The sequence below is a fragment of the Cataglyphis hispanica genome, chromosome 13 (genome assembly GCF_021464435.1).
Source record: "Cataglyphis hispanica isolate Lineage 1 chromosome 13, ULB_Chis1_1.0, whole genome shotgun sequence".
NCBI lineage: Eukaryota > Metazoa > Arthropoda > Insecta > Hymenoptera > Formicidae > Cataglyphis > Cataglyphis hispanica.
The window spans coordinates 1,166,810-1,185,719 of record NC_065966.1 but is presented as its reverse complement, the minus strand read 5'-3'; the positions used below and the strand labels follow the sequence as shown (position 1 = coordinate 1,185,719).

Here is an 18,910-nt window from a genome sequence, read left to right as displayed (position 1 = left end):
TCCTGTATCATTTTTTTCTATAACTCTTAATAAAAGAGTTATTATTGAGAGGAATCTGGCCAATTAGCACCGATCTTTAACCGGACACACGTCAGTGAGCCGCGCGTCTGGAGTGGTGTGCCCTGTAACAACTGAGCGCTCTCGCACACTACCAGGCGCGCGACTCACCGATGTGCACCCGGCTAAAAATCGGCAATGATAGACCAGACTTTACTCAACTCTTTTATTAAGCGTTATAGGAAAAAATGATAGGACTTTTCTTCTCAGTTTTATCTTCTCTACCTATATACGACGGGTGCAATCGGACACTGTGTATATATATATACATATATATATATATATATATATATATATATATATATATATATATATTCATGAATATATATAGTCTATTCCCGTGCTTGGTTCCCATGACTGTCTTCTCCTTAGCCCAATTCTGTAATTCACTTCGTTTTAGAAAAAAATTTTCTTTTGTCCTTAAGTCTCTCACTAATCCGCCGCGTATGAAAAGCATATCGGCAGCTATATTTTATTTTGTAATATAATCTACGAAATTTATAACTATTTAAATAATTAGTATAGAAGATATAGATGTAAAATAAAATAGCACAGACTGGGTAAATGAATTTTGCTTATTCGCTTAAAAAGTCTTTCTTGTTATGCTTTGATTGTAGTAAGCAATCGCATTATATATCGATATTTATTTAATATCTATAATATAATATTACAGAAGAAGCTTCTCTCAGTATTACTAAAGAAGAAGAAATCGAAGAAGGTTCGTTACATATATATGCTTCTTTTTATATTTGATAAAATATTTTAAAAAGTTTGTAACTTTATTGTTTTACTTTTAATAATGGTTTTTAGCTGACGAAGTCGAATATGTTGTCCGTGACGGTGATACAATGTTCTCAATTTGTTCTTATGTGGCTGAAACGGAGGAAGCTATAAATTTAGTCGAAGGAGAAAAAGTTTATATTATCGGTAATTTTAATTCTAATTTTTTTTAATATTTAATATTGCGATCATTATAATTGTAATTATTATATATATATATATATATATATATATATATATATATATATATATATATATATACAGAGAGTCTGATAATAATCGCTCCACCCGTAATGAATTATTATTAAGTAAAGTCTGGTCAATCATCGCTGATCTTTAACCAGACACACATCGATGAACCGCGTACTTGGTAGTGTGCGTGAGCGTTCACTGTCACAGCGCGGCTCACCGACATGCGTCCAGCTAAAGATCGGCGATATTTGACCAACTTTACTCAATAATAATTCTTTTATTAAGTGTTATACAAAAAAAATGGTAAAAGACTTTCCTGCTTGGTTTAATCCGCTCTACTTGCACATTATGGGTGGAGCGATTATTATCAGACACCTTGTATATATATATGTTTATTTCTTAAAATTTTATTTGATATTTGCTTTTTATAGATCATACCAATCAAGATTGGTGGTTTGTAAAGAAACATTTAACTGAAGAGAAGGGTTGGGTACCGGCGCAATATTTATTGGACGAGGTGCATTATACTGTTTACTTGCAACGAAAATTGCACGAAAAGATTGATAGATTGCCAATCTTTGAAAGTAAGTATTTATTTGCAAAACTGATTGAAAAACAGCGATGAAGTTTATCGATCAAACTATTTTTATTATATGCACCTATGAGATTTATGAAAAATGCAAGGCTTTAAAATATTAACATCAAACATTATATTTTTTCAGAACCAGCTCCAGGAGAAAAAGCTTCAGCACCAAAGTTTATCGAAAAATTGCAACCAATCCATACGCTAGATGGTTACACTGTTCAATTTGAATGCCAAGTAGAAGGCATACCAAGACCACAAATAACTTGGTTTCGTCAGACAGCTATTATCAAACCATCTATTGATTTTCAAATGTATTATGATGAAGATAATGTTGCTACCTTGATAATCAGAGAAGTATTTCCTGAAGATGCCGGTACTTTTACATGCGTTGCAAAAAACGCTGCAGGATTTGCATCCAGCACTACTGAACTTATTGTCGAGGCTCCTCTGTCAGATCACGGATCTGATATTACTGGTTTGTCAAGGAAAAGTCTTTCAAGGTATGCACTTCTTAAACTTCTCTCGAAAAAATTACTCTGATAAATATTATTGATTACCTTTTTAGTATACAATTAATGGGAAAACTTATTTTGATATTATATTGCAAATTATAAAATAAACAAAAAGCTAATTAAATTGTATAAAAATTTATTATAAATTTTCATTCAATTTTCACATATAATAGTTTATACATATATTATTGTTCTTAATAATTATTAATGTAACAATGTTCTTTTAGAGAATCGTCTCTTGCGGATATATTGGAAGGTATACCACCTACATTTTCTCGAAAACCAAAAGCAAAGTATGTGAACGAAGGTGATGATGTGATACTGGAATGCCGATTAGTCGCCGTACCGGAGCCAGAAATAATGTGGTACTATAAAGATGCTCAGATGGTTAACCAGCAAAACATCGTGGTCGCAACTGAAAGCGATATGCACATGTATTGCAGTATCGTAAAAATTACCAAAATTCAAAAGAGGCAAGAAGGAAGATATAAGATTGTCGCTAAGAATAGAGAAGGCGAAGCCACTATCGATATTCCCGTAAAAGTTGGTTGACAATATACAAAGCTATATTTATAAATATTGTTCTATATATATATATATATATATATATATATATATATATATATATACAAATTCTATATACATAATATGTAATATTAACGCATTTTTTTGCGAAATAGGTAAAAACTGGAAAGAACGAGCCTCCCGAAATTTTAGAGCCGTTGCAATCCTACATTGTCAAAGAAGGCGAGACTGTTATTTTATCAACTCAAATAGTTGGTAATCCATCACCAAAAATAACATGGTATAAAGACGGGAAACCGATAAAGGACATGCAACCAAAACAGGATGGACACGTCAATACGTTGAATTTGATTCAGCCTCAAATAGTAGATAGTGGAGAATATTCGGTGATAGCTATCAATGATGTGGGCAAAGCCGAGACTAGAGCAATATTGACTGTTGAGAGTAAGAACAACAACACTAAACATCTCTTTAATTGCATTAAATATAATTGCTTTTCTTAATTTGCTTTCTTGCATTAATTGATAACTAATATCTTTTCCATCACATTAGCTAATTGAATAATATATAAATTAAAAAAAAAAAACGGCTTGAGCGCATTACTGTTTCAATTAATAAAACATATCGATTGTCAAATATAATATTACAAAATGCTTTTTTACTAATATGCTTTCAGTTAACTCCAAGTCGCAAGTCACTATTAGCTTTCAGCAATGTACGAACGATAAACGTGTTTTGTTTATTAATGGTATGATATGTATTTGTTGTTGCTATGATATCAACTGTCGAATAATTTACATCTATTCTATTTACATAATATATTTTATAGAACAATAAAGTAATATAAATAATATTACATTTTTTTACAAAATATAGAAGTACCGAGTGGCGCTCCAGAACCTCCTTTATTCACTGAACGTTTCCAAGAGATAGTTGTTCCTGAAAAAGGTACCTTTAAGTTAATCGCCAAAGTAACTGGAAATCCTATCCCGGAAGTTATTTGGCTCAGAAACAACAAACCGCTCGACAAATCGCCCAATATCATAGAAAATTACGACGGTGAAAACATCTTACTGGAAATTAGAAACGCGGACTCCGAAATTGATACTGGAGATTATAAATGTGTTGCCAGTAATCCTGTAGGAAAAGCTTCACATGGTGCAAAAGTTACGGTAGACGTTGCTAAAGTCTTTTTCACGAGAAAATTGCAAAACGAAATTACAGTTGACGAATACAAAACTCTGGAATTGAGTTGCGAGACGTCGCACACCGTTTCCACGGTGTGGTGGCACAATGATAAAGAGATCAGCGGAATGGATCATCGCGAGGTGATTCAAGAAGGACGCGTACATAGGCTACTTATTAAAAAGAGTGGTCTTTCCGACGCAGGCACGTACAAATGTACGGTTAAGAATCAGGTGACGTCTAGCAATGTTATCGTTCGAGCCACCAAACCAGAATTTATCAAAAAACTGCAAGACTTTGAAGTAAAAGAACGCGACGTGGCAATTTTGGAAGTTGAGATCACGTCTCAAACGGCCGATGTTACATGGCGAAAAGACGGCGAATTATTAACACCGAGCAAGGGAAAATTAGAATTTGTGAAAGACGGTACCGTGAGAAAGCTTCTCATTAGGAGCACATCAGTTCATGACGAAGGGGAATATACATGTGCTCTTCCGGATCAAGAATGTACGGCAGAAGTTACGGTTGTTGAATTGCCACCGGAGATTATTACCAAAATGCAGGATATTACTATAGCCAGAGGAGAGAAAGCGACCTTTGACATAGAATTGACAAAAGGTGACGCTTTAGTACGCTGGTTCAAAGACGACCAAGAGTTGCAATTCTCCGAGCACGTGCGATTGTCGATCGATGGCAAAAGACAAAAACTGAAAATTTACGACACAGAAATGGAAGATGCGGGAATCTATTCTTGTCAAGTTGGCGATCAAACTTCGTCAGCTAGATTGACGGTTGAAGAGCCCGAAATAGATTTTATTAAAAAATTACCGGATGTTACTCTAGTGCCTCTCAACACTGATGCAACTTTCCTCATTGAATTGTCGCGTGCCGATGTATCAGTAACATGGTTAAAGTAAGTCGATTTTTCAAATATAAAAATATAAAAATATAATAAAGATTCTTACACACATATATACAAATTTTATTGATAATTTGGTGATTGAAACAAATATATAGCTGCTATATGTGTTATATGAAATTTATAGGAAAGGAGAAATAATCGATTGCGCACAATCTCCAAAATATCACATTATTGATGAAGGAAATATTAAGAAACTTATCATTAAAAAATGTACGACTGAAGATATCGCTGAATATACTGCCATAGTTGCAAATGTGAAAACATCATCCAGATTAAAAATTGAAAGTAAGTTTTCATTGCATCTTCTTTCTTGTGTCGTATAAACAGCTTATCTATCATTTACATTGAAATCGTATTAGCTATATTAATATTTCTATGTTTTCTTTTATACAATAAATTAAAAAAAAGAGGTTCGACGTAATGTATATCTGTTAATTGTGTTTCAGTTATTGAAACATCGCCAAAAATTAATCCTGATACGCCTAGAAGATACAAAACGATGAAAGGTGATAATATTGATGTTGTCGTGAAATTCACGGCTACGCCAACTCCGACTGACGAGTGGACCGTCAATGGCCGCGTTCTTAAAAAATCCAAACGGATTGTCACATCTATCGATGAATGTTCAGCCGTCTTGACAATTAGAGATGTACAAGAGAAAGATTTCGGTGATTATAATCTAAAATTAACTAATCCTCATGGGGAAGATGGTATAGAAATCAACATCATTGTCGTGCGTAAGTATTTATGTTCTTATCCATCATATTAAATACCCAAATAATTTCCAGAAAAAGACGCGAAATAAGAAATAATAAGAAAAAAAGTGAGCATTTAAATAATATGTCTATTACAGAGGTACCTGGAGCACCAGGAATTCCAGAACCTCTTGAAATAACCGACAACAGTGTTACTCTTCACTGGAAGAAACCAGATTCAGACGGATATTCTCCAATTTTGGAATACGTTTTAGAATATCGCGAAAGGACGGAATCTAAGTAATTTATGAATTTAATAAATTATTAATATAAATGTTTATTTAATTTTTTACAATTTGAATATGTAAAAAATTATATGATTTCTCAGATGGAGCAGAATCAACGAGATAATAAGTGAAACTACGTACAAGTTGACAAACTTGACCACAGATAAGGAATATACCTTCCGTGTGACAGCAGTCAACGAAGCCGGATCGGGTGAGCCATCGCCAAATATGCCATATCTAAAAATTTCCAAGTTATCGGCATCTGAACCGCCAACCATCCTGGAAGCGCTTAAAAGCATCGTAATCGGATTAGGAGAGACTGTTACGCTTTCTTGCGTAATCGGTGGTATACCAACACCACATATTACATGGTATATCCTTTCTTCTTACTTAAGCTAGATTTACCAAATAATATATTCTCAAACACATCGTTTTGGAAATCATCTTTTAGGTTGAAAGACGGTAAACCTTTTGAAGACAGTGACATCACATATGAAAACCGCATGGCCAAGTATACGATTCAAAGAACTACAGAGACATCGTCGGCCACATTTACGGTTAAAGCACAAAATGATGCAGGAATAGCGGAAACATCGTGTCAATTAAAGATTCAAGAATCTCCGAGAATTATTTGTGATGAAAACTTGATGAATCAGAGACTAACGGTGGGTGACAAATGGAAAGTCGAAATACACTTCAACGGTTTCCCAAAACCGAAAGTGGCGTGGACAATAAACAATAAAAAAATAACTGATAAACGCATTTCCATTGAGACTGATGAAGAAAAATCCATTATCATGATTCCTTCGCTGGTCAGAGATGATACGGCTGTTTACACAGCGGAAGCGACAAACGAAGCCGGTAGCTCAACCACCGAATTTCATCTCCGTGTTATAGGTTGATTTTTCTTTTAATAACTTTGCATATTAATTGATAATAAATGTTTTAGAAAATAAAAATAATGTATTTGATAATATACATTGTAGACAAACCGAGCAAACCTCAGGGACCAGTTGTCGCAAAGGAAATTAGACAAGATCGTATTACCATAGAATGGCGACCACCGATCGATGATGGTGGCGTAGAACTAGAAAGCTACACCATTGAGAAATGCGAAGCGAGTAAAAAAGTTTGGACAAAAGTAGGTGATGTCGACAAAGAAGTCGAAAATTTCTGCGCGCAGAAGTTGCAGCAAGACGTCGACTATCTATTTAGAATAGTCGCTAGAAATGCAGTTGGAGCTTCAGAGCCTTTAGAATCCGAACCAATTAGGACAAGGACTTCATTCGGTAAAAAAAGATTATAATGATTATGTTAGATAGAAAAGAACGCTATAAAAATTTAATTAAAAAAAAATAATTGAATCTTTATTTTTGATAGAACCACCGGGCCCGCCAAGAGGACCGTTCGAAGTTTCTGGAATGACGAAAACGTCGTTCACAATAAAATGGGAACCTCCAGAGAACGACGGCGGTACGCCTATTACAGATTACATAGTTGAAATAAAAGAGACATCAAAGAAAGCTTGGCGAAGGGTTAGTATTGTATTCATTTTCACCACATCACAGATACCAAAACCAAGATTATATATATATCTCTATATACTTTTTCAGATTGCAAGCACAAAAGGGGATGTCACAAATGTTATTATATCTGATTTGAAAACGGATACATCGTACAATTTCCGAATAACAGCTAAAAACAGCGTCGGTGTCGGTCCTCCGTACATAGTAGAAGAAGCGATTACGGCTGGCAAACAACCGAGTAAGTTGATTAGCTATTCTTTAAATATCTTTTTTGCTTATTTCCTCTCTTAATCGATTAACTTTCGAGATGTCGCTTAATTAGTAACGCTTTCGCCTTTGCTCAGAAATAGTAAAGCTCACAGAAAACAGCATATATGCTCTATTAGGCATATTCCCGTCTACGAAAATGGTCGTCGTTAAGAGTAAGTTGTTTATATCCCGCTCTTTTTGCGCTTCTTTTTGCTATAATTGTAAATAAAATATGTTTTATATAGATAAAACATATATTACGCAATAAACATATTTTATTTTTTTCTATTTAATTCTTTTTAGCACCACCTTCATGCCCTCTAAATGTCCGAGCGACCAATGTTACGAGCAAAAGCGTAACTCTCAGTTGGTCATCACCGGCTACCACAGGAGGATCAGAATTGACAGGTGAATTGACATGTGAAATAACACAAACCTTATAAGATATTTTTTGTTTCAATATTATTTTAATATTGCTAAATATTTTATATTGTTGCAGGTTACATAATTGAGAAAAGACCATTAATCGGAAAAGGTGCCCGATGGACAAAGGTTGTCACTTTGGACGCTACAACGAATCAATACTGCATAGAAAATTTGAAAGAGAGCGAATTTCTCTTTAGAATCTTTGCTGAAAATAGCGTAGGACTTAGCACACCGACCAATTCCGAGCCGATCACATTGAAAACTCATGCCAGTGAGCATCAGTTTATGCTATCATCAAATTATTACTATGTAGTAAATAATTGAACGATCTATTTATTAATTTGTTTTAAATTATTTTGTAGACGTTCCTTCACCGCCTACCGCTCCGTTAGAGATGAGGCAAATCGCGGCGAACACAATGGTAATCGAATGGGGTAGGCCCGAGTCAGACGGCGGTGCACCTTTGGAAAGTTATAAAATCGCTATTAGAGACGCGAAGAAGACTATGTGGATGGAAGTAGGCAGAGTGAGCGCAGACATTCAGAAATTGAACATTCGCGACCTACAAGAGAATCACGAATACCTCGTGAGAATTTTCGCACGAAACGAGATCGGATTCAGTGATCATCTGGAATCGGAAGAACCATTTAAGATCGTGCCGACCTCAGGTATAATCTCTCTACTATATCTTTTATTTCTTATTATTTTTCGCTTTTGTTATTTTGTCGCATAACCGATCTTTATTTTAAAAATATCTGTTCTTTTATTATTGCATTGTACAAATTCAATTAATTGTAAATCTATTCTTTCGACAGAACTATCATTCGTAGAACCGATCGCTGAAGCTATGGACAAGGGCGAGACTGCATCGATCAGCTTCAGCACAGAAAACACGAGTTCGTGGTTACGGGAACATAATATGGACGCTGATATACATTCATACGCGAGAGCGAGATTACTTAGGAAAGACGAGTACTTCTTTCGCATCTGGCATTATGCTAAACAGCTGTTCGAATAAGCATTTGTATATATATAATTCTGAACATTTATATCTCATAGCCGTACTGTTGTAACAGATATAATTGATCTTTTCCGCATATTCAATTTTTTTCTTTTCTTTGCTAGAAAGTTATAATAATGAATCCATCTATGCATGTATGTCTGTCAGCGCACGACAATGCCATTGATTAATTCCTCTATAAAATCAATTGTGTATACCAATTAGAAATTAAGATTCATACAGAGACTGGACGAATGCTTATAGAGTGCTAATCTAGTCAGGATGAAATAATCTTTTGTTTAATATCTATCAGAACACTCAGGAAATGTATTAAATATTAAATGTATACACGAGCCATTTGCTTTTTATTTTAATGCATTTCATTGCTTTAATAAAGTTTCAACATTTTATGCTCGTGTATTAGTTTCAGAAAATTTATATTTTATAGATTAGCAAAGATCCATTGATTTAGCATTATTAAAGTTTTATCCACGACTAGCGAGACAAACAACAAAGCATTATATCTCCATATTTAGAATTCTCAAAAACTTGGCATTCTACACTTAATGATGTACTTATAATAATTATGTGACTTACGTAATGTTCGTTTCTACTTGTATAAGACAAAGTCACAATTTGCGATGGTAACCTTAGTATTTATCCTTCAAGCATATATTTACTGTTTCCTGTTACTATTATCATTATGTACTTAATTCTGATAATATTGTAAAAATATGATCGATACATCAAGATTAATGAAATGAAGAAATACCACGCGTACTTGGTAATATGAGACGTAAAATATAGGTGCCAATAATATCTTTGCAAATAACCAACTACGTGTCGTATACTTCACGTTATTTTATGTTGTAAAATATTTTATTTATCGATTAAATTATCATGAATTATGGCTCAAAATTTCTTAAAATTTTTCTACACTTTCTAGTATAAGCATAAAAATTAATTACAAATTTACATACGAAAACACTGATTGATGAATATTATTAAAGAATTTTAATGATTAATTAATTTTTTTATGTTTATATAATCGTTCGATGATAGATATACTACTGTCAGGTTTTTACAAATGTCATACGCATAATGAATGTAAAAGAATTAATTAACACTGTTAACAATTAAAATTCCTTAAAAATAAACGATAGAGCACGCGTTAAACTATAGGAAAATATAATAATATTAATTATGCTTCTATATAAATTTATCTATAACAGCTTTTAAATATGCGTCGGTACACATTATACATTAAATTAAATTTATAAATTAAAAAATTAAATAAATAATATAATTAATAAAAAATTAATAATAAAAAGCTATATAAAAATTAAAAGCATAATTTAATATTGCTTAAAGTGCTTGATACTTTTGTTCCAACAATAAGAAAAAAGTGAAAGCATTTATTGTATGAATATATCTTTTACACATATTTAAAAATTAGGAAAAAAATTAAGAAAATTTATTTCATTTTACATGCGCATATATACATAAAAATACTTCAGTAACAACTTCAATGATAAACTTTTATTATCAGTTTGTAGTATATATCAGAATGACAAAATATCAAGCGCAGTTGATAAAACATTAATAAATCCATAATATTTCTCCGCATTTTTGATCCACAATTATGGATTTAGCATGGACATGCACCAGCCATTTTACCCGTGTATAGTACAGAAAGATGAATCTGGCCTTGTAGTTCCACTGACTAATATGAATCTAGTTGGCGTTACTGTATAGATAAGAAAAGCATCTTACGAAAAACAGCGACCCCTCTTAGGTTTCTTTCTGGCCACATGTACCGATTGGCTATGGAATAGAGGATTTTTAAGATTTCGAAACTTTCTTGCAGTAACAATCAATTAATTCGTTCAACAAAGCTTACCGTATGGCAAATATACCTTGAAAAATTTTAGATTTGATGTTTCAAAGATTTTTAGCTAGAATTTTGTTTCTTCTCCCGCATATAGTCGAAAAAGAAGAATCGAATAAATGATTCGATTTGCGTAAATCGATAATTGTCGAGCGTCTGGAAACGACTTGTTATAAGAAGCGATAGAACTTGCAAGATGGCGTCTTACTAAAAAAATTCGTGCATTCGTGTTCCAGATAGTAATAATCGTTGTAATTATTAGAAATTATTTGGATCGCTGGAATTATAGTGTGATTAGAAGTGATTTTGTTTGTTGTGCATCTATTAATTATTTACTAAACTTCATTATGGGGTAAGTGTATTGTGTGAGACCTCGAAATTTAGTATTACAGTATCAACACAGAAGAATCAGCATACCTCTCTATTTTGATATTTGTTGAAAGAATAGAAACTTATTAAGTCTTTTCATCCATAGAAAATTGTTCTAATAGAATATTTATTTTGGTATGTATTACAGTACGTCAGATTTGGAAGGCCCCGAATGTAAAAGAGAATCCTTAGGATTAGATTCTGATACAGATGGAATGACTGATCAAAGAAAGAAAAAGAAGAGGAAACATAAGCATCATAAGCATAAGAAAGAAAAGTTAATTGAAAGAGAAGATGAACGATTAGATAGGCAAGAAAGATTCAGTTTTAATATTACAATAAAGATTTTATAAATATATTAAATGAAATTAAAATAATATCTTTTTGTTTATAGGCGGAAGCATAAAAAACATAAGAGGCAGAAAAAAGATAAGGAAATAGAAAATGGTATAGATGAGAAATTAATTTCCAATATAATACATAAAGAAGTTGGTATGAATGGAAAAACAAAAACATCTGTATTAGAAGTTGTTTCTACAGAAGAAAGCGAAGATGAAAAATTAGTTGATTTAGATTCAGATGAAGTAGATTGTACAATCATAGAAGATGATATTGATCTTGAAGAGTTAATGAAACAAAAGGTACATGTGAGTTTAATTAATTGAAATAATATAATAATATTATGTAGATATAAGTTTTATATCATAAATGATATATGTTATATTTATCAAAATTACGTTGTGCAGGAACGATTGCAAGCATGTTTAGTACAATATCTCTCGGATGAATCTGAGAAAGGAGATAAAGAATTACAAGAAGAAGAAGAAACAAAAACAATGACAGAAACACCTGATGTAATACTGGTGGAAGATGATAGCGACACTAATGATGTACCATTGAAAAAACGAACCAGAAGCAAATCGGGCAGTAGAGAACGTAAGAAAGTGATAAAGGTCGAAAGACGCGTTATAGTTGATATGACCAGAGATAGAAAAACTCGCGAACAACATAAAGAAAAGAGAAGAGATTCTGATAGGAAAAGAGAAGAGAAAGTCCGTCCTAGAGAGGAAGGGAAAAGAGAAGAAATTCGAAAAGATGATAGAGCTCTACGAAAGACTAGCGAAAGGCAAAAGGAAGATACGAGAAAGGAGGAGTCCAATAGAAAAGCAGATGAAGATCAACAAAGACGTAAAGATATCTCAAAAAGAGATGAGACACGGAAAAGGGAATTGGATAGACGGTAAGTGAATATTATATAATTGCTTATCTTGCTTTACATTAATTACTATTATATCTATTGAAAATGGAATTATTAATTTATATTCATAACTCAATCTCAGTTAATAAATGAATGATTAATTTATGTATACAGCGAAGAGAATCGAAGACGAGAACCTACTCGTCACATTTCAAAAACTCGTAACAACGAGGCAAAAAATTCGGATAGCAAAAGTCGCGATAGAGTGGGAAGTCGCGAACGTCAAGACAGCCGAGATCGACACGTTAATCACGATCGACACAGTCGTGACAGACCATCGAGTAAAGAGCCTCGTCGTCACGCTAGCCGTGATAAGAGGGATAGTCGAAGTAAAGATCGGCATGGAAATAGAGATCGACATGACGAAAATCGTGATCGACGCGACAATCGGTATCATGACCATCGAATTGAGGATCGGTCTCGCAATAGTGCAAGAAGATCGCGTAGTCCCATTCGAAGCAGAATGGAAAGAGAACGAAATGATCGATATAAGAGATCTAGATCGCCCTCCCGAAGTCGTAGAGATCGGGATAAACAGCAGCAAAGCAGGGACCATGTCAGAGATCGTGAAAAGGATAGAGACAGACACAGCAAAAGAGAGCGTAATGATAAATATAAGGATTCTTTATCGGAAGGTCTTAAAGTAGAACATTCGGATAGCTCGAGTGAAGAAGACATCAAAGATATCAATATCGAAGAAGACGAGGACGAAGAAGCGATTATTGAACGTCGACGAAAACAAAGAGAAGAATTACTCAAAGTAAATTGCATAAATTACATAAACATTTCATGCATATATATTACTTCATTATATTCACCCACTATGATCATATTGGATATATATATATATATATATTAATTTTTTTTTTCTACAGAGGCTAAGTGGACCAAATGAGGATTCTAATATGTCTGCCGACGTAAATATCGCTGCTTCTCCAGAAAGCCAATCTAATATATCTCAAAAATCTATAGAAATTCCATCCAATAATAATGAATCTATATTGGAGAGCCATACTCCACCACTGCCTACAGAAAAACTAGAATGTTCGCCACCAACTAAGAAAAGAAAATCTAGATTTGAGGACGCATCACCCAGTGAATCTGACAAAACTGGGAACATCAAAACATCTGAGAAATTTAAACAAGAGGAAAAGCAAACTTCAAAAAAATCGAACGAATGGGACATGTTTGCAGAAGCAGATAATATCGGAGATTTTAATGTATATTTTCTATTTTATTTCTTTAAAGGTTAACTTAATTATTTCTTTTTATTTATTATATTTTCTTTTATCTTAATTTGTTATCCAGAGTCCGACAGTTGAAGGAAAACGTCAAGGAGGACCAGATAATCCTAGCTTAACGGATAACTGGGACGATGCGGAAGGATATTATCGGTTAGTGATATTATCCCTTTTTGTTTCATATTCTTTTTTTTTAATTTAAAAGAATAATGATTAATTTGGAAGCTAATAATTTATTCCTCAGTGTACGCGTTGGAGAAACACTAGATGCGCGATACGTAGTCTACGGGTATACAGGACAAGGTGTATTTAGCAATGTTGTAAGAGCGAGAGACAGTGCTAGAGGAAATTTGGATGTAGCAGTGAAAATTATAAGGAACAATGAGATAATGTAAGTACAATATTTTCGGTTTCTGATCGCGATGTATAATGCTACTATCTTTTGTTCTTATAGGCATAGAACCGGTTTGAAGGAACTAGAAATCCTTAGAAAGTTGAATGATGCTGATCCAGAAGATAGATTTCATTGTTTGCGTTTATTTAGGCATTTCTTTCACAAAAACCATTTATGCATGGTTTTCGAACCTTTAGCTATGAATTTAAGAGAGGTATGTACATTTATCATAAACAAAATACAATTAGAGAACGTTATTGCAATAATTATATTTCTTTCAAAATTGCAGGTTTTAAAAAAATATGGCAAAGACGTTGGTTTACATGTTAAAGCGGTAAGGTCGTATACGCAGCAACTTTTTCTAGCACTAAAGTTATTAAAACGTGCAAATATTCTGCATGCTGACATCAAACCGGATAATATTCTAGTCAGTGAAAGCAAGTTAGTACTGAAACTCTGTGATTTTGGTTCCGCATCGCACGCACATGAAAATGAAATAACACCATATTTGGTCTCAAGATTTTATCGTGCACCCGAAATTAGTAAGTACTTTGATTTATTGAATCAATCTAGAGTTATTACATATCGTTCCTTCTCTTTTATTTATATAACTTTATTAAAATCTATTTATTTATGAATAATCTCTTGTTTTGCATAGTTCGTGGAAACCATTATTGCTTACTGCATTTAACTTTTTCAATAGATCTATATATAAACATATTTTTTTTTTAACTGATTGACATGTTACTTATATTTCAATAACATTATATATCCACTGCATATGTTCTACTGATGATATTTATCTCGTAATATGTGACAAACAGTTCTAGGCATACAGCGACTTTACAAGCATTAGTTTAGTCTTCTTCGTTTCGCGCCATACTTAGAAATAGGTAGTTACGATGATAACAATACGTATTATATGCGCGCTCATCCAAGTATTTAATCTCAACAAGAATCTCGATTAAACTAAAATTGTTATATGTTTATATATTGTCATTTTGTAAAAAAAAAAATTACAGTGATATGTGACTGTTATATAAATCAGTTCAAACTTGCACAACATTAAAAAGATGGTAGAAATTGAATTTGAAATGTCTCGAACCGAAAGTAATGTCATTATTTTCTAGTTCTTGGTATACCATATGATTTTGGCATTGACATGTGGTCTGTGGGGTGCACCATATACGAGCTTTACACGGGAAAGATAATGTTTTCGGGGAAAACAAACAACCAAATGTTGAAGTACTTTATGGATCTAAAGGGTAAAATGCCGAACAAACTAATTCGAAAGGGGACATTTAAGGATCAACATTTTGATAGTAACTGCAGTTTCCTGTATCACGAAGTTGATAAAGTTACGGAACGGGTAAGTCAATACTTTGCAATTTTTTAATTCCATAACCCGCGCCAAAATAGCGCGGTAAGTAACGCTGTTTTTTTAGACGCGTCAAGAAATCTAATACATTGATTAATATATCTTATCGTATAATTATAAATTTTTCGCGTTATTGAAGAAATATCGCAGAATTCACTGAATAATATAATTTCTAGGAAAAGGTTGTCGTAATGTCGACACTGCCAGCGACTCGCGATCTCAGCGCGGAACTCGGTGGGAATTCTTTACCACCAGAACAAAATCGTAAAGTTGGACAACTGAAGGATTTACTGGAACGAACGCTGATGCTGGACGCGGGGAAGAGGATCACAGTAAATCACGCCCTGGCACATCCCTTTATACAAGAAAAAATATAGGTAACCCTATCTGGGGTCCTTTAGCATCGAAGAATTTATTGACATAACTTTGTAAAATGAGGTCGTTAATAATCCCCTTCCTATTAATGTTAAATATTATTTGATAGGGGAGAGCGCGCGGTACGTCTCTCTATTCTCTCCATCTCTGTTTCTCTTATTCTCGTTCCTCCCCTGCCTCCATTCCAAATACTTGTTTTTACACATAGAATATCCGTATTTGTGTTTTAGCAGGAAGAGGCGGTTCAATATTTTATAAATTATTTCGTATAATATATGAGAATTGCAATAAAAAAAAGTTATAATTCTGAAATATAGTCACGCTCGTACAGAATGCTATACACTATGAATCCAAAAATATAATTTAATTGTATGTGATGCTATTATCAGGTTAATAAAGTATAATATTTTTATACTCGACATAATCAATTGTGAATATAAAAATTACTGACTTGTTATACATATAGGTGTTCTCTAAATATATATTAGTCTGTAATATTTAATCTGGAAGTATGGTCATATTAATAATTCTCTTGATATGGAAAATATCAGTTTTTAAAATATATTGATTATATATTGTATATTTGTATGAGAAAATATGGATAAAAAACGACCGCCTCTTTCAGCACAAACTATATAATATCAGATATTGAAAACTTGATATACAATTGTAGTATCGTTCCCCTTTCCAATTCTCATGATTTGGAGAGAGCACGACATAAATCCTTATAAATAGCACTTCATAAATTGATTATAGATCGTGCGCTCATATTATAGATGCTTCATGAAATTGTACGTTCATATTTCCACGAAGCGAGAAGGATTTGTACATATAAAAAACTGTAAGCCCCTTATTGGACACACTCTTCGATCCGTTTAGAATACCTCATCAGCGAGCATACGTGCAGACACATACACACACACACCACACACACACACACAGCATTAGAAGCCTTAGTGACAAAGAAACCTGCTCCAATTGGAAGATAAAGTGTATAGCAAATATACAATAGCTATATTGAAAATAAAACGACACATGCTTAACAAAATGAGAAGAACGTCCTGTATTTTGTCTTTTCAGTCTTAAATCACAAGTGTGAATATAGTTAAAATATTTCTCACAGACGTATTTTTCTCTCTTTCATTATCTCTGTCTTTGTTTTTTTGCATTCTATCTCTAAAATTTAAAGATGGATATGTTTATCGAATTCCATTCTATAACAGTGATAGTATGGTAGATGTACATTATGCATATATATCTATACATATATATACATACATGTATATGTATATAGCGTACATTCAGTTTCTAATTGATAACATGTTTAATAGTATATCAATTTTAATATTTAATAGCATATCTCGATATATGACTATAATCATGTCCGACGGATCGAATGAGATGCTTATCTAATATTTCTATAATCATATATGTAATTATATATATTTGCGATAATGCTAAATAGAAGTGAAAGTGTATATATTTGCATTGCGACGCAAAATTTAAAGATATATAAAGCGGTATTGAGGTATTATAAGCGAAATAATGACAATTATCAAAAAATTATGTAGCAATTTGCATTAAGTAAGAGTCATATATTACTGCAGACGTGGCATTCTAATTTTATTTATAGCGTCCTTTTTATACTTTTTATGATCTTAGGATTAAACTCTAAAAGCTCGAAAATTTTCATATTCATTTAAGATTAGGAACGAATATCGATGCTGTTGTGAATGGTTCACGGCATGATTTTGAACGTGACAAGATTGTACGAGACTGCTTATGTTTCAGATGTGTCTTCGATTCAAATCATCGTTAAGTGCGGCCGGACTTTTCAAGGGCCTTTAGCGCCGATCCCGTTACAAGGTATTCATGGGGGATTGCCTGGGATACTTAATACACATCAACTTTTCAGTATATATGTTTAGTATAGTTTGTATTAATAATGAGGTCATGCATATAAACCATACAAAAGTATAATCCGAATTTTGTTCAAATAAACTGATAGGAATTATATTCGAGGCAAGAGATAGCATAGAATTTTAAATTGAAATTTCAATAGTTTTATATATAATTATATCTGAGTATTTACTTTTGTAACTGCAAATATTAGAAAGTAAAAAACATATATAATATAAATCGATACTAATACGCGATAAATGCACGCGTTTTAGTATTCTTGTTCAACCAAAAAGGGACAATTACACAAAATAAAGTATCAATAACATAAAAATGACGCGGAAATAAAAAGATATATGTTTCTCAATACTGAAATAAAAGTATACTATGAAACTATGATTAGTATGTGCTGTTCTAATTGGCAATTTGGTGATGTTTCACTTGTAGCCCTCCCTGTGAGGAGGGGAGGCAATGGAAGAAGTGATGATGAATACAATTGATGAGGAGGAGAGGAAAAAATGTGTGATATACTTGCGCCTACATCATGTCTACTGCGTAAAAATACACGTACACTGTCGCTAAACAGTTCAACAAGGTTTATACAACGGTTTAACTAGATTTATATCTGCGCGCTAAGGTTTCTCTTAAAGTTACTCGAGATCACAATTGAGGACTCGTAAGTATGTATGCAGGTAAAGTACATAGATATGAAAATTTCAAACACAAGCGACATTGTAGCCAAACATTTTAATTTACACTTGTACCTCTATTTTTCTCAAAATTATTTTAATCTCAAAAACTACATTTTTAAGCAACAAGAAAATGATAAATATTTGTATAATACTAATATTTGTGATTTTGAGTTTTCAGATATTTAAAGCCTATGCTCTCTCTGTGAAAGCGAAAAGCAGATGTGATGAATCTACTATTCTCGAAAAATTATCTCGCTCTATTTTTGTTTTTTTCTCTTTTCTCTTTCTTCTTTCTCTTTTTTTTCCTTTTCGTACATATTATCGGAAAATATGTAGAAATATTTTAATGTAAATAAACTTATCGAAATCATAAAAAGATCTATATCTATTTCCTTACAATAATGCTTATTTAACTTTACAAGATCTTGACTCGAACATGCGAAATAAAATGTAAGCTATGAATATAAAATATCA

General features: G+C 32.8%; 2 protein-coding genes across 4 annotated transcripts in view; both read left to right on the top strand.

Moving 5' to 3' along the window:
• The window catches only part of LOC126854297 (titin-like), a 78,750-nt gene extending 68,890 nt beyond the window's left edge, over positions 1-9,860 (top strand). Inside the window, 19 exon segments of the mRNA XM_050600881.1 lie at positions 731-775; positions 868-984; positions 1,461-1,613; positions 1,752-2,115; positions 2,355-2,670; positions 2,808-3,096; positions 3,529-4,750; positions 4,884-5,044; positions 5,206-5,496; positions 5,613-5,754; positions 5,843-6,112; positions 6,193-6,638; positions 6,728-7,030; positions 7,122-7,276; positions 7,355-7,505; positions 7,820-7,924; positions 8,016-8,213; positions 8,305-8,610; positions 8,758-9,860. Of these exon segments, the coding sequence (XP_050456838.1) occupies positions 731-775; positions 868-984; positions 1,461-1,613; positions 1,752-2,115; positions 2,355-2,670; positions 2,808-3,096; positions 3,529-4,750; positions 4,884-5,044; positions 5,206-5,496; positions 5,613-5,754; positions 5,843-6,112; positions 6,193-6,638; positions 6,728-7,030; positions 7,122-7,276; positions 7,355-7,505; positions 7,820-7,924; positions 8,016-8,213; positions 8,305-8,610; positions 8,758-8,960 (5,237 nt within the window). The 3' untranslated portion in view covers positions 8,961-9,860.
• Positions 9,861-10,865: 1,005 nt separating this feature from the next.
• On the top strand, positions 10,866-18,812 carry LOC126854065 (serine/threonine-protein kinase PRP4 homolog). 3 transcript variants are annotated; one of them, XR_007688061.1, is made up of 14 exons: positions 10,866-11,182; positions 11,348-11,509; positions 11,594-11,840; positions 11,946-12,439; positions 12,572-13,217; positions 13,333-13,677; positions 13,766-13,851; positions 13,943-14,089; positions 14,153-14,306; positions 14,382-14,634; positions 15,223-15,461; positions 15,647-15,847; positions 17,637-17,711; positions 18,192-18,812. XR_007688061.1 is itself a non-coding variant. In XM_050600461.1 (13 exons), the coding sequence occupies exons 1-12, from the start codon at positions 11,178-11,180 to the stop codon at positions 15,845-15,847; spliced, it is 2,979 nt and encodes a 992-aa protein (XP_050456418.1). In that variant the 5' UTR covers positions 10,866-11,177; the 3' UTR covers positions 17,637-18,812. The 3 variants fall into 3 exon arrangements, 2 of the variants coding, with proteins under 2 accessions (XP_050456418.1, XP_050456420.1); XM_050600461.1 differs by having other exon boundaries at positions 17,637-18,812; XM_050600463.1 differs by lacking the exons at positions 17,637-17,711; positions 18,192-18,812 and having other exon boundaries at positions 15,647-16,893.
• Positions 18,813-18,910: the final 98 nt, after the last annotated feature.

Coding starts and splice junctions, on each gene's coding strand:
- LOC126854065 (XM_050600461.1), top strand. Junction 11,510..11,593: donor GAAGATGAACGATTAGATAG/GCAAGAAAGATT, acceptor TTTTGTTTATAG/GCGGAAGCATAAAAAACATA. Junction 14,307..14,381: donor TAGCTATGAATTTAAGAGAG/GTATGTACATTT, acceptor TCAAAATTGCAG/GTTTTAAAAAAATATGGCAA.